Below are 16,609 nucleotides of genomic sequence, written 5' to 3' on the forward strand. Positions count from 1 at the left end.
CTTTTTCCTTCTTTCATTAAGTTAATCAAAGTAATTTACAAATTATTAAAGTGACTAACCTATTCCTATAATCTACTAAAAAAGTAATTAATTAATTAATGTTTATACACATGGGATAAAATTTATCCAATGAAATACCACAATTTAAAAATTCCATTACGTGGCCGAATGACTGGTCCATTAATTTATGTGTATACACGTGACCGAATGACTGGTTCATTAACTATACAAAATAAAATAAAAAAGAATTCAAAATCGTTAAATTCATACAGAGGAAACAAAAGTGCGGATAAAATCTGTTTGAATGTATTTTCCAATAACACATTTTGAATCCTGAATTTAATTTAAAATGTTTTTTTTACTATGACAGACAGAGTTTATGTGTAGATAAAGAACATCTAACGAACTCAAAATGACAAATAATTTATAATTAACGTGAATTAATACACCTAATTAATTCTTAATTTTAGAATAAAACAAAATTAACCTAAAAATCATGATAATTTTAGATTCAATATAAACAATATTCTTGTTATAATCTTTTGCAACTGTCTTCATTCTAATTGAGATTAAAAAAATAAAAATTCTAAAAGAACTGATGGTGGAAGATACTAGTGTTTATCAAGATAGAGAGAAGACGACTCTAATCCATTAAAAAAACAGATTTTAAGAAGAAAAAAAAGGTATATGTAATAAAACTTATTAGTTTTTACAAATTATTTTATCAATTTTCTGCAAAACGTATAATTTAGTTACTTATATTAATGTATATTTCTTGCATTTTAATTTCTTATAGAATTGCATAATTCTAACGTATTATTTTGATTTTCATTTTCTATGAAAACTTGTAATTTTTAATGGAAATTGTTATGTTTTATTAAAATTTAAATGTAAATATTATGATATATTTCATTGCAATTTTTTTGTTTAATTTGAATGGTAATAAACTTTATATAGCAATAATTTTGTGTTTTGATCTTATATGTAAATTTCTAATGGTTAATGGAATGATTGATTTTATTAAAATTTAAATTTAAATATTATGACATGTTTCATTTATATTTGTATGGTTAATTTTGAATGTTAAGAATATAAAAGTGATGTTTTCTTTTAGTAGTTGAAATTTTATAGTTACTATATCGATTAAACTATTAATCTATTGGCCACATGTTCAACGACCATATAAAAAAAATAAAAAAAAACAAATATATATAATAATAATAATATTTTTTAAAAATAACGTGATCCTCCAAAAAAAATTGCATAGAAAAAGTCCCGTGCTTTACATAACTATCCACTTGTTACATCACACGTGTAGATAATGAATTGAGTCAAGATCCAATCTTTTAATGTCAATATTTTGAACTCCAACTTCAAACCTAAACAAAATTATTTAATAATGCTAATATTAATATTAATAATGAAATTATTATTATTTATTTATTTTTTCCCATTAATTAAACATGTATTTAAAATATTTAATTATTAAAACATTACATAATATAGTATATTTTTAAAAAAATATTATTCTAGAATATGTAATTAAAAAAATATTTTGAAATTATAAGGTTTTATGAAAAAATTCAAAACGTTTAAACCAATAAACTCAACCTAATATAACTCGAGAATAACTTTATTCGAATTAAGTATAATAATAAAAAGCAGATAAATCCAATTTAATTCAAATTTTATTAGGTTAAATGGTGGATTTGTTGAAACCACGTCATTCATATTAAAATAGGTAGATAATATCAATGGAATAAAGAAACGTGGAAAAAATGGCAATTAGTGGGTCCCGAGATTAGTTGGTCCAATGGCCAAGAATATTTTAGAGGGCCCAACAAACATGCCTCATTAATTAGTTTCTCACAACAATATAATAAAAAAATTAACTTACAAAATAAGCTGCCACTGCCTGATTCTGAGTAAGCAATTTTGAACCCAAATTAGAGTTAAAATTCCCCGTTTCTAGGTTTAAATATACGAACAAATTAAGAATAAAAATATATAAATGGAGGACAGTTCTTATCTTGTAAAATGTAGAATTGAATTTAAACTAAACCCAAATTATAATGATAGATATTATTTTGTTTTGTTTAACTAATCAACATTGTTAGTTTTCAATTGTATTTTTGTTTGCCAAAACAAAATAGTTACTTGTGTTGTTACGTAAGTTGCACACTATCTATAAATAATAACACAGCTGAATGAAATAATGCGCGTGTGAAGGGGTAATGGAAGTGAAATAAATTAATGGAAAGTTGTAAGAGAGAACGTGAAGGACGTGGTGGGGAGCAACTGGTTTTATAATTACTTTGAACTGATTTCACCATAAAGAAATTGACTAGTGAATGCTTACACACAAATGACAGAGGTTTTCTTAGGTGAAGTTGGGTTTTAGATGCAATTAATTAATGTCTTAACGACCCATTTGCTGTGTTGTTTTAAGAAAGCAGCGTAGATTCTCTCACCACCTTTACACCCTCTTTTAGGAGCACTGTTCCATCACTTTCATTCTTTATTTGTGAAAGCAACATGTGTAAAAAAAAATATTCAGAAAAGAAAAACTAGAGACAAAAGCAGGTGTCACTTCACTCTCATTCTTTCAGAGGTTGTGAAATTATCCTATTCATGGCAAATTAGCCAAAATTGGTGGCACTTTGTCAAGAGTGTCGCATAAGGAAGTGCCATCAATTTCCTGTTAAAATGAGGTAGGTTGCGTTGCGTAACGAGGAAGAGGTCTTGGATCGTAGTACGTTGGGGAGAGGTACATAGCAATTATTTGAGGAGTAGAGTAGGGTGGAATAGAGTAGAGAGACCCTTTTTGTTAAGTTGTCAACTTCATTTCCCTCTGCATGCACTCACACTCAGTCACGTTGTGCTTTGTTTATCTGGATAACTAATGGAGACAACCACACATGCACATCTAAAGATCTTCTGAACCACCATTTGCTTTTCCACCTGCTATACACATTACTGCAATACCACTGTTAGATCTAAGAAATAAAACAAAATTGTACTTCCATGCTCAACTTTTTAACCAATTTCCTCCTTTATTTTCTAACTCTTACGGTTAAGTTAATTTGATTAGTTCCAAGTATTAATGCTTATATGTATAATTGTTATTTCAGCTCAAAATATTGTCTTGTGTAGTTTCCTTATTCCTTATTAAATGTAGAATTTTTTAACAAAAAAGCCTTTATTTATCTGTCATTATCAAAATTCATTGCTGTGTTCTCTTGTAAGTATAGTATCTTTTGTTTTTTTTGTTTTTATTTAAATCTCATTTTCAAAATTCAAAACAATATTAATTATTCTCTTACTATTTATACCCTGATCTTTCGTATAATTTTTAATTAGTTTATCTATGCATATTTATTATTATATAAAAAAAAGTAAAACAAAAAATCTTATAAATATTTTATTACTTCTAAAAGAAAGTTAAACGGAATTGTGGAAGTAATATTTTGTACAAGTAACTGATCTTGTACACGCGGGGGGGGGGGGGGGGTGGGGGGCTTGTAAACCAAGAAAAACATCATTACCACATACTTTGAACATAGTAATCATAAAAGTAGCGTGTTTCATCCTACAGGCAGCATTTAGTGCTGATTTTTCGATTTCAATACCCATACATAATAACATAATTGACAAGGTCAGCGTCAGCATTTACATTCAGAATGAAACAGCAGCGTCAGCATCCATATCAGTCACCTCTCTTACGAGGTTTTTGGTAGAAGGCAAACCAGCAGTTACCTCCTCTTCAATCCCGCATTCGTTTGTCCCCCTTCGGATCTTGAAGTAACCATCCTGCGGTTAAGATTAAATTAGTCCATCATTAGCTAAGACACAACTTAAGTAACAGACATTCCAGTTGAAGAAATAAATCAAGAAACATACATCTCCCCATTCTCTGTTCCACTGATTTGCGAGAAGCTGAAACAATGAAAAGTATCCAATCAGTATATAAATCTGAATTTCAGATAGTATCCCCCAGGGAACTGAAATGTAAATAAGGAACATATCAACATACCCAATAGTCTTGTCCATCATCAGTTGTTCCCCACCCAATTAGCTTCACTGCATGACCGCCTAGTGCATAACCTGTGACGTGTTTGTAAACTCCTGACTTGTAATGAGCAAAATCCTGTGAAGAGGTCAAATTAGTAAAAGGCAAACTTGTCTTAAAGCAACCAAGCAAACTGCTCAATATGCTTGAAACTATTCACAGAAGAAAACAAAGGTTAACGTAATGTTTAGGGTTTAGGATTTATTATTTAGTGTCTAGGGTTTATGTTGGAGGTTTAGACACTACATGCAAAATGATGCAGGTAACAGTCACAGATGCTTTAGTTAGTTGAAAGGTCATGGGCAAGGAGGGGCCCTTGGAAATGCTTTAACGGGAAAGATGCTATTCTAATCCTGCTCGAATGATGGGGACAAGAAAGTGACATAAGTTGTAGTTGCAAGATTTTAACTGCATGTAAGAGACCAAACAATAAATAAATGACTCCTATAGGTCAATGCTTTTAATAAAGAGAATCCAATGACTCAAAAATATGCTAAAGGGGCTTAATAGCTAGGGGGTGACCAATGCAACATATAATAGGGCCAGGTTGTTGTAAGGCCTTTTCTATTTTTGGCAAGCTAAAATTGTGTCTCCACCAGTTATGATTGATAATACTAGTTTCTGATTTAAAACTGTTACTTTCTATCCTAATGTCAATCCACAACCCAAAGTATAAAAGATGACAACTGCCCCCATTTTTGTTCTGATAAAGAAAGCAACCAAATAAAGAGGAAAAAAGAAAAAGAAAAAAAAATCAGAGAACGGAGAAGAAACAAAAGAATAAATCTTTTATGTCAAACCATTTCTTTTGTTAATGCATAAATTACCATGACTGCTCACTCCGTATTTTAGCAGACTGAATGCAAGGAAATAAATCCTAATACGAAAACCCTTCCACATAATCCTTGTCCTAATACGATCCCTTAATGAGCATCATATATACCCTTGAAAAGCCTACTACTTCTGGGTATGTATTAATCAAGTGTAGGAATGGAATATGATCTTAGTTTACTTAGTACTTTTGGTCCAAGACCTTTTCCATGTGATTCATACAAACAAACGCATTTTATTCCCCGTTTTTCTCATTTGAGAATTGATATTTTATCTTTATTTGTAAACCTTAACCTTAAACCCTCCATGAAAGCCAATAGCTCCAGACATATGCATGAGTCAAAACCAGCCCCAAAGGAACCATTAAGGAGAATAATATACCACAGAAGATGAGAGCAATGACTAGCTAATGCTGGTGAAAGCAAAGGGATTAATAAAAAGCAACAGACCTCATCAGCACCAACATTAGCCTTATCAAATAAAAGTAGGGCTACTTAGATGCATTTGCAAGTTTAAAGAGCATACTTAAAAGATAGGTAAATCTGAAAAACATATATGCAAAGACTTTAGAGGCACCCAGCTTAATTGAAAGAAGAAGAAAGATGAGAATTGACATAGATCAGGAATACGTGAAGATCTATGGAATGATAAAATGGCACAAAATGAACAACATTTAGACAATGAGAAGCTCGCGATTAAGCATGAAAAACCCAAAACACATGGAAAAAAAAAGATTCCCTGCTGGTTATGTTTGGGGAAGTTAATTGTAATGTATTGAATCTCAGTCTAGCTAAAAGTAAGCACTAATGCCAATATGACAATTAAGGAGAAAACATAATAAGGAAAAGTTCATAATAAAAATTGAAAAACACCGTGTTATAAAAGATTTTTTCTAACATCACTATAAACCCAACAACTTTAATATCTACTAATTATCACTCCAGTCCATATATCTGATCCCCAATCATTCTCCCTTCACATATATTGTTTAAAGTTTTAAACCCAAAACAATCCTCAATCATATCATATTCAATTTGCACACCCACTAGATGCCAGTCCCAAAGTCGTGGGCCCAATTAAATATAAATAATTTGTATACATTATTAAAAAATATTTAGCATAAATATATTCTGATTTGTACAACATCTTTTGAAATTTAGGAGAATTGTAGCCTTCATCTTATAAGATGAGGTTTGCACTCACTTATACATTATGAAATGTCCTAATCTCTAGTCGATGTGGGATCTCCATCACACCCTCACGTCAAGACTCTCAACTCGTGCGTGAGACTATATATTATGGGTGGTTCGATAGCAGCTTGATAAACCCAACAAACTCTCGCTATGATAGATTCTAAATGGCTTTGATACCATATTAAGAAGTGAACTTTAAGCCTAACTCAACCTTATAAAACTGGCTTATAAGGCGAGATTTGCACCAACTTATATACTATGAAATGTCCTAATCTCTAGTCGATATAGGATTTTCAACACTCACAACTCATTAAGTTAAGACCATTTTGAAAGGGAAAGGTCATTTAATAGATGATGCCTTTGCGGAAGATGATCCTACATTCAAGTCTTGGGATGAAGAAGACTCCATGATCATGGCATGCTTATGGAATTCAATGGTTCCAGAAATCAATGACACATGTATGTTCCTCAATTCAACAAAAGCAATATGGTTCACAATAGAGGAAACATATTATAAGGAAAAGGATGTTGCACAAATTTATGATGTGAAGGTGAAAACCATGGCTGCCAAACAAGGCACCAAAACTATTACTGAGTATGCTAATCGGCTTAAAGTTTTATGGATGGAATTGGATCACTAAGGATTCAACAATTCTAAAAAAGGACATTGAATAGGATCAAGTGTATAATATTTTGGTAGGTCCAAACAAAGAATATGATCAAGTCAAAATTCAAATATTGGGAGTCATGGCAATTATTCAGGGTGAATAAAGTAGGAGGAGTCTAATGCTACAGACTCCTGTTGTAGAAAGTTTAGCAATGGTTGCTAAAGGAACAACATCCATGGTCAGGACCAAAGAAAAGGAGTCTTACTTACAAAGATGGAAAAGAAAAATGAAGGAGTATGGTGTACTTATTGGTCTATGTGGATGATATCATTGTTATGGTAAATGACTAAAAGGAGCAACAAAGGTTAAGACAATGTCTTGGCAAAGAATTTGAAATCAAGACTTTAGGAAAGTTGAAATATTTTTTTAGAATTGAAGTAGCTCATTCCAAGAAAGGGATCTTCACATCTCAGCTAAAATACATTACAAATTTGTTACAAGAATCAGCCAAAACAGCCTGCAAACCAACAAGCACACTTATTGATCCAAATTCAAAGTTGGGAAGTGCAGAGGATGATGTTGTTATGGATAAAGAAGTGTACCAGAGACTTGTAGGAAGACTTAGTTATCTATCTCACACTAGACCAGATATTGCTTTTGTTGTGATCTATAGTCAGCCAATTTATGCATCAACTAAAGGAAGCACATTTACAAGTTGCTCTTAGAATTGTCCAATATTTGAAAGGAACACCAGAAAGAGGAATTTTATTCAGAACAAACAAGGGCATATAATGATGTTAGTTAGGTTCAGTTGTGTATAGGAGGTCAACTACTAGATATTATACCTTCCTTGGTGGAAACCTAGTAACTTGTTAGAGTAAAAAACAAAGTAGTGCTGAAGCACTCAAGGAATATGTGAAATGTTATGGCTTAAGATTATATTGGAGGACTTGATGATAAAGTGGGATGAACCTATGAGGTATATATTATGACAATAAATCTGCAATCACTATAGCTCACAGCCCAGTGCAACATAATACTAATAGAACTAAACATATTGAAGTGGAGAGACATTTTATCAAAGAAAAGCTTGATAGTGGCATGATTTGCACTCCATATGTGTCTACTCAAGGACAGCTTGCAGACATACTTATCAGGGGGCTGAAAAACAGTAACTTAGAAAGAATTCTATTCAAGCTGAGAAAGGACACCAACTAGAGAGGGAATATCAAGATATTTTAGGAAGTTTCAAATTTGATTCCTTTTTATTTTTTTAATTTTGTATATTGGTTGTATCTTGTTTTTATTACTAGCATATCAATCCCATAATCTCAAGGATTTGTTTCCCAAAATAGGCAGTGCTTGTTTCCAAATTTATCCAATTAATGTATGTATATAAGATGTAAGTAAATGAAACTGAATAAGAGAAATTATTTTCTTCTAAGCTTGAGAATGGTATCAGGAAGGATGGTAATGACATTAATGTTGCCCTTGATGGTGGTAGTAACAATGATGGTGATCATAACGAGAAGGGTCTTTACCAAAAATAGCAAGGGTAGGTTTTGCCAAAACTAAACCAAATTTGCAAATAATTTTCTTGGTTTAGAAAATGAATGTAAAAAAGTTTCAAAATTAAGTAATAAATCATTTCAACTCCATTTTGGCAAACACTTTCTGTTTTGAAAAATGCATTTGAAGAGCACCAACTCAACCATTTCAAACAGGACCTAATGCATGCACTCTTTTGTTGTTGTGACAATAACAACTCACATTGTTACCCTAAAATGAATTTTCAACTTTCTTAATTCATTATATTACAGCCGAGGTTACTGCACATCCCAATTTTCTTGCAAACATTATCCCAACATTGCAATCAACATACAATAAAGCAAGTGATATCAATAATACAAAGTTAATGAATACCTTTAATTTAAGGAGAAGTTCCATGAAATCTACTTAAATGATACACACTCCCTTGAAATCTTCTTAAGTGACATTCATACTCCCTCTAGATTTTAATTAGACACTCACTTCTATGGTGTTTTTAATAAAGTAACACTTACCCTTTATTTGATTAATAAAGGGACAAATACACCCCTTCTTTGATGCTACGAGAAGAAGAGTATTTTTTTAAAACTAGAGGGGGTAAGAAAGATATGTGCAATTTTCCCTCAATGCAACAATAATTCTTTAAGAAATGGCCAAGGGTTAACCCCCATTCAGCTATAGCAAACCACTATTTTCCAACTCTTAGCTATACTTCATATATAACTTTGAAAGAGTAATATACCTTCAATATTCCATCAAAAAAGTCAATCCACAATTAGTTAGAGGATCCAAAATAACCACAAAAGAGTTCAACAGAGATATTTATTCTAAAGAGGTTTAGAGTCACGCATAATGGAAAGCATCAAATGGTCTGTGATTGAGCCTCCAATAATATAATATTCACTTCAACCTCCCCACTAGTTCTTCTAAACTATGAAAACCTGCTAGAGATTTCCCATTCCTCTCCACCTATCCATAAGTTTTTATTTTGTAACATGTTTTGCATGTTAGATCACATGCACCAATCTCAAACACTCTGAATCAATTGTTTCAAAATTATTGTCGTACAATTATAAATTATAGATAGGATATTTTGAGTTTTTAGAAATTGACCATGGAAGTTGCAGAAAATTCAATTGCAGTGTGGATAAGAGTTCTTATTTACCTCATAAACAGTAAATGCGACCTCAACTGGCCCATTTGTGTACACTTCTGCCATTATATCATGGGGATTAGAGTTGACCGTGTAGGCATTGACACTAAAGTGCTTTGACTTCTTCCACAGCTGGTTCCCCCCATCTACACATTTTTTAACACACTTGGGAGTCCGATAAGCTGGCTCACAACCAGGATGAGAACAGCCAATTTGATCAAAATATGGGTCACACTGCCATATAAAAGAATTTGCTGAGCGTAATAAACTTTGGAGGAAAAACAGATATAGGATAAGTTGTGAAACGAGCCTTCAGAAGAAAAAAAATTGCATCAACTGGAGGGAAGATCTAGGTGACAAGGAGCTTAGGATTTTCGTCCCTAAGCAATAACCACTTTATGATTCCCAAGTGGAAACTGTATTACCTCTTCAGTGACAACACCGTGGTGAGCTAAGTATCGCCATGCGTATAAGGGATATCCCCCGTCACACCCAGATCCACACAGAAAGCCGCAGCAAGCAAGAAGGTCATTAACAGAGAGAGAAATATTCTGCAATTAGACATATAGATTATAAATTCCTCTTTCAAGCAACTAAATAGGTGTTATCCAGAGACAAAGGGAGAGGAAAATACTAAATAATTGTCGCGAATATTCACAATCACGCACAATAAGTAAAACAAAGTTCGACATTGATAAGAAACTTCACTCACAACATCAAAATGAATGCAAAAGCGATCTGACAATGATTCTACAGCACCAAATGCCCAACAAGAACCACAGTGACCCTGAATCGTCACATCAGCACAAGAATCAGTTAAAAATTCTTTGAACCTTGAATGTATTAGAAGTTGCTAGTGTGAGAAAATAGGAGGATTACCTGATCTTTAATGCGAAAATTGGTTTAGCAATTCATGTCATAGTCAACAATAAAAACAAGAGTCAGCACCTCCTTCCAAATGCACTATTTAATTAAAATATAAAAAATAAAGGGAAAGGAACGAGTAGATGGCAACCTAGAATTCTTCCAATAGTGTTACACTGCGACCAAGCTTTCCTTGCATCAAAATTCACCGGCAATTTCAATGATTTTGGATGAGAAATAACGGGTGTACTCCTGAGTTCGATTTTAGGCGTCTGTTTGACTCCAAGAAGGCGTTTAAATTGTTCAACCTGTGAGTCAAAGCATATTATGTAACTAATCACCCGCAAGTAAAACAGTGGAATCCGCACTTAAAAGGGTGCAAGACAAGTTCAAGACTAACTGTATAATTGGAGAAACGAGGATTTAAAGCAGCCTCCCATCCTGCCTCGGGATTTTCGTTAATCTGTTTAGCAATAGATTTCTGCATCACAAGTTTAAAAGCATTCATTAATCACATGACATAGATCGTATGTTCAAATACTCATCCCACATCATCTGAATAAACTGGGTGGAGCGAAACTATTTCAGCTCAATCAATGTTAACCATTTGTATATGCTTCAAACACTATAGTAAAAAATACATATAATCTTATCCACCCCAACCAAAAATAAATATATAAACATAGACTAACACTATAAAAAGATTAAGATCACTCATGACTTTGCCCCAATTTCAGGGGAGTAGATAAATCGACCCTACAAATTGGCATAAACACGTGTGAAACGAGGAGTTAAAGAAACCACCTGAAGAATTGGAGATTTAAGATGGAGAGTGGTCAACGGTTCAGCTTCCGCCCCGGCAATCTGTGAACAAGAAAGCGATTTGAGAACTAAACAAGGTACTAATCATGATTACACAGATAGGGTTGGAAAAAGTAGTACCTGGAGATAAGAAGCGGAGAGAACTAAAAAGAATGTTGTTAGGGGTAGCCGAATTGAAGCCATATTCTGTTGTTGGATGAAATTGAACGGGAAAGTGGGAGGAGATTTTTATAGATTGGTGGTACTTTTCTTGCACAGACACTTAATTGGGTTGGGTGGGGCACAGTGAAAGAGAATCTCCTACTTAGCTGCTTTCTTAGTTTTCATATATATTAATGACAGTGATGCGTGCGTCATGTGGCATCGGAGGTTGAGCCTAACGGAGGCTTGGGATTGGTTACTGTGTTGAGGGGTTTGATCAAATGAACACTGGCGAGACACGACAAAAGATAACGCACCAAACATTTCCAAGGCTTCAGATTTTTTCCCCTTTTCTATTAAAATATCTATGGGTCATGCTCAATCAAGTCTCCCTCCAGCATGGCCTGCGTGTTGCTCTGGGATTCATGTAACGTGTTTGACGAAAGAGCATTACCAAAACAAATAGAATAATTTAATAATTAATTTTAACTTTTTTAATTTCTTAAATTCATGAAAATAGCTTGTTATTAAAAATTACTAGTTTTAAGCTAGGAAGTTAGAACACTGTTCTTAAATGATGTGTCGGTGTTTGATGACACTCGTATAACATCTGTAGGACACGTATTCGTGATGTGTCCAATTCAAAAAATATTTGTTAGATTTTTTACAATTATAGTACGGTTCTAACACAATTTTAAAAAGAAAAAATACATTAATTTTTTAAAAATTCAAATTTTATTGTATAAATTATTATTATGATTATAAAAATAAGAAACAAATTCTTGTGAATTATTCCTGTAAAACATTTTTCTGCTCCAAAAAATAATCTGAAACATATTTGTGTACATAAATCTTTATTGTCAATTTATATAATTCATAATTATATAATATATAGATATGTGTTCCATGTCTTACATTTTAGAAATTTTAGTTATCTCGTGTCCGTATGAGTGTGTAAGTGTATTTGTTACATAGGTTTGTAAATTGATATTTCAAATATCAAACTTATTTTAAAAAAAGGCTTATTTTCTTCATAAAAACAAATCCAAGCAGGTTCTTACAAGAGGATCAGAGGTGTTTCTTCCTAAAATTTTGAAATATCGAAATTACATTTGATTATTTTGAGTGATTCCAAAATAGAAGTTATGTAAGTAAAAGTTATTTCTGAAATTAAAAATTTAGAAGACAAAAAATGATATTTTTTCTGGAATATATTTTTTTATTTTCAGAATAATAAATCTAAAATTCATAAAATATGTTTTGGAAAGTATATTTTAAAAATATTTCAAATTAATAATTTGGATATATTTTTTAAAAAAATAAAATAATATTTTCTGAAAATGATGGGGGTGTATTGAGAAATTTGTTGGGATGCAGTGAGAAACACGCATCATCAAATTGTGCTACACATTTCTGTTTGGATAAGAGTTTGGACGTTACTTATGGAAAATAAAGAGATATATAAGACTAATATAAATAAAGAAAAATTAGAGTGTTAGATATTTGTTTTTAGTTCATTTTTCTTTTATTCAACCAATTTTCTTTTTGTATTTTTTACAATTTCTTTTTTATGATACTACCTCTCATTACTGTTCTAAAAAGACTAAGAATATGAATTAAAAGGTAGTCAATTTTTATTAATGACAAATTTCTAATTAAATGGTATACTTATAGATAGTATATGAAGTAAAAAAACAAAATAATTAAATAATATAAATTAAAATAACTCAACCTTAATAATTTAAAGCATCTTCCCGCAAATATTTCTGTAACATAATTCTAATATTTCTTCTTAACAATCTTTTGTCTTTAAAATTCAAGAATATTTATAAATTAATATTACAAAACTGAATATTATAAGTAATTAATAAATTAAGATCTATTTCCAGGATCGTGTTATTAAACTTTTATTCAATTATAAGAAGAAGAAAAATCAATATATCCTAAGGATTTAAAATTATAATATGGTTTAATAGTTTTTTTTCCTTTATTATACTCATTTTTTTCTTTTTTTAATATTTTTAATTTAATCCCATTTAGAAAAATAGTCAATATAATCTCTTTTAAATTATGATAAGAAAGTTATTACATTAACTTTTTATATTAGGTTTCCCAACCAGTTAACTTTAGCTTACAATATAATATTGTTACAGATATTTAGTAGAGGAAATTATATCGACTCATTTTGTTTTAAAAGTATAATCAAATTAAATAGTGGGATGAAACTGAAAAAAAAAATATCCTAAGACTATATCAAAAAACAATTAAACATAATAAATTATGAAATTCTTTCATAACTCCAGCATTAAGAATGAAATAGTATATAAATAAAATTATTTATAAAAAATTAATACATGAAAATGATTTTAACCCATCAATTTTTATATACCACTTATCAGGTCTCTCTCACATCTTTCTTATAAAATTTAACATATAAGAATTATAGATCTAACTCTTTTATATCCTTCTTCAAAAATTAATATCTAAAAATTAAATATCTAACTCCATGCATCCTTCTTCTAAAATTTAATATTAAGAATACAAAAAGATGAGACAACTATTTATACAATTAGAGGACGTTAAAGCAAAAGGATAATAGATGAACAAATCATATTTATATGTTTTTAAAAAGGTGGTACAAAAAGTGGATTACGTGAGACTTGTTCACTCATACTTTTCACATTTGAACATGTGCTTAAAAAAAGGAAACACCTTTTATAGACGATGGACATCCTAGGGTTTCTATTGGGCTTAAGTGAACCCGATTCAAACCATAGTAACATTACTCTAACTCTAATCTACCTTCCTACACTACAAGGTCCAATATGAGACCCAGATATTTTAGACTAATTGGCTCAATTTACAAGCCTATTTATTCTTACTTTATACATTTTATTATACATTATAGTTGACTTCTTCAAATATGATATTGGGCACAAAAAGACCAGTGGAGCCTCAGTCTTCATGCATGCTCCCAATCACAATTATAAGTTGTTTGTCTCTTTATTTTGTGAATGTTGTGACTCAATGGTTTTTCGTCAGTTAGGTTTAGGGGTCTTTGGGTTAAAGAGATACTCATCAGACTTTGGGGGTACCATTACATCCCTTACTCATCCACAAAAGAAACTCTATTCAGACTAACATACAAATTGAATATCATTCATCCTGGTATAGTCAGGAGAAGTCTCATGGTGAAGATAACATTTTAATGAGAGCAACAATAATGACAATTTAAGTGTAGAGTTAGACCTCTTACACAAAATAAAAGAAGAATCATGAGTAAGGGAGGAATGTGCAAAGAATATGATATTCTGATGCTACAGTACACATGTCAAGGAACAAACTTTTCACAAAGATTACTTGGTATGCGTAAGCTCAAAGAAGATAAAAAAAAGACAAACATGAAGGAAAGTTGGTGCCTAATTGGAATGGTTTATACTAAGTACTTGACTCTCTTAAGGACGAAGCTTACAAACTCAAAGAATTAAATGATAAACTCATATCAATGACCCTATAATTCAACTCATTTAAAAGTGTATTATAGTTAAATTATTGATAAAATGTACATTGTAAAAGAATAATGTACTTTTTTCTCTTAATTTACTTTTTTTGTCCCTAATGTCGATTTTGTTTACCAAGATTTTAATGAGACATTTTTAATAAAAGAAATGTTATTTATGGAGAATCACTCCTATTTCATTGAATCGAAGTTATTCGGTATACATAACATATAAAGTAAAAGTTATTCAATAACACATCACATCAAAGTTATTCAGTGTAGCGAAACAAATGGGATCAAAGTTACTTGATTGTATTAAACACATTAGATCAAGACTATTTGGTGCAAATCAAATCAAAGTTAATCTATTTTATATAAATTAAATACACCGATCAAAGTTATTCAATGTAGTTATATCAAAGTTATTTGATGTTATTAAATCAATTATTCAATGTACCGAGTTCAATAATAATTTACATGGTTTTTGATTACAAAGCTCGTAGAAATAAAGTAAAAGGATGAAACACTTAAATGAGCTCTATTAGACAAGTTTAGTACATTGACAAAGTTAAATACACTTGTGTTTAAATACATTTGTAGTCATTAACTAACTCCTCAATAATGAGGTTCTTTCCTAAGTTAAATTTATTTATATCGATGGAAGACGAAAAATGTAAAGTTTGGCACATTGCCTTCCTAAAACCCTTTGCATAACCTTTCATATCAGTGATGACAAATTCAACATTTTTGGCTTTCAAATTTGTTTAACTCTTGCGCATTTTATCAATCTTTTCTTAGAGTTTGTGCTAGTCTTAACCTCTTTCAATTAACATTTTACTTTATCGACAACCTCCAAGCTTTTCTTCCTAAATCAATTATTCAGAACACTCACTAAGGCTCCAAATTCCTTATTCTTCCTAAACCTTAAGCAATCTCAAATAATTTGCCAAGATTGCAAGATCACTATTTTCTTTTTCCTTTTTCATCTCTTGATTTTGGCATTTTGAATCTTGTATTTTCGCAACCATATGAACATTGTTAGTGGTAACTCCATTTCAAAAGTGAAGAATTATCCTACTTACTAGAAAACTATTTTCATGAAAATAATTAGAAAATAAAGAAAAGTTCATTAAGAATGTACTAAAAAATGACGATGAACGATGGTAAACACTAATTGCTTTCACAAAAATTCCAGAGGCAATTGTGAAAGGGCAAAATGACAAATAATGGAAAAAGAAAGTTTGAATATAAAGCAATATGAGAAAGTCCAAAAGTTTTACCCAAAACAATAAGATTTTTTAAATGTCTCCTTGAACAACATGTGAGAGAAGTTGAAACACTAACCACCGATCAAGTCAGGTAATGTTTTGAAAAAAAAGAAATAACTAATCATTAAAGATACAAACTCATCATTAATGCATATTAAGAATTATAATCTTATACTAACAACAAAAATGTAAATAAACTTAGTCCCATAAAAAGTCACAAAATATCAATCTCAATAAATAAAACTAATTATTCAAGTATACATTTACAATATATTTGAATTTAAAGAATTACTATTTATACCAATGTTACCAAAAGTAAAATATAGAAATCAATGTATTAAAAGCATAAAACATATAAATGTATAAAAATAAAGTGATATTAAACTTTCTTTGCTAATATATGAAGATTTGGATGAAAGTTTGGATAAAATAATCGATTATCTAATTATTTTAATAATTATATTATTAATATTTATTAAAATATTTTGATTTTTTAAAATACATTTTATTTTATTATTTTAAATATGATTTTTTATTAATATTTTATATTTTATAATTTATTTTAATTTATATTTATATTTAAAAAATAATTTCTTTATATTAATTTATTTTA

At 30.5% G+C, this 16,609-nt stretch overlaps 1 protein-coding gene across 1 annotated transcript; it reads right to left on the minus strand.

The window, feature by feature from the left end:
- Positions 1 to 3,519: 3,519 nt before the first annotated feature.
- Positions 3,520 to 11,511, minus strand: LOC137814866 (cathepsin B-like protease 2). The gene is made up of 11 exons (XM_068617793.1): positions 11,209 to 11,511; positions 11,071 to 11,130; positions 10,667 to 10,747; positions 10,418 to 10,574; positions 10,282 to 10,286; positions 10,115 to 10,189; positions 9,828 to 9,953; positions 9,415 to 9,636; positions 4,034 to 4,147; positions 3,901 to 3,936; positions 3,520 to 3,810 (listed from the first exon to the last, which is right to left on the minus strand). Exons 1-11 carry the CDS (start codon positions 11,269 to 11,271, stop codon positions 3,676 to 3,678), a joined length of 1,074 nt encoding a protein of 357 aa, XP_068473894.1. The 5' UTR covers positions 11,272 to 11,511; the 3' UTR covers positions 3,520 to 3,675.
- Positions 11,512 to 16,609: the final 5,098 nt, after the last annotated feature.

The sequence above is a fragment of the Phaseolus vulgaris genome, chromosome 1 (genome assembly GCF_000499845.2).
Source record: "Phaseolus vulgaris cultivar G19833 chromosome 1, P. vulgaris v2.0, whole genome shotgun sequence".
NCBI lineage: Eukaryota > Viridiplantae > Streptophyta > Magnoliopsida > Fabales > Fabaceae > Phaseolus > Phaseolus vulgaris.

Coding starts and splice junctions, on each gene's coding strand:
- LOC137814866 (XM_068617793.1), bottom strand. CDS start 11,271: ATGGCTTCAATTCGGCTACCCCTAACAACATTCTTTTTAGTTCTCTCC. Junction 10,748..11,070: donor TTAAATCTCCAATTCTTCAG/GTGGTTTCTTTA, acceptor CTTGTGATGCAG/AAATCTATTGCTAAACAGAT. Junction 9,637..9,827: donor ACGGTGTTGTCACTGAAGAG/GTAATACAGTTT, acceptor TTTATATGGCAG/TGTGACCCATATTTTGATCA.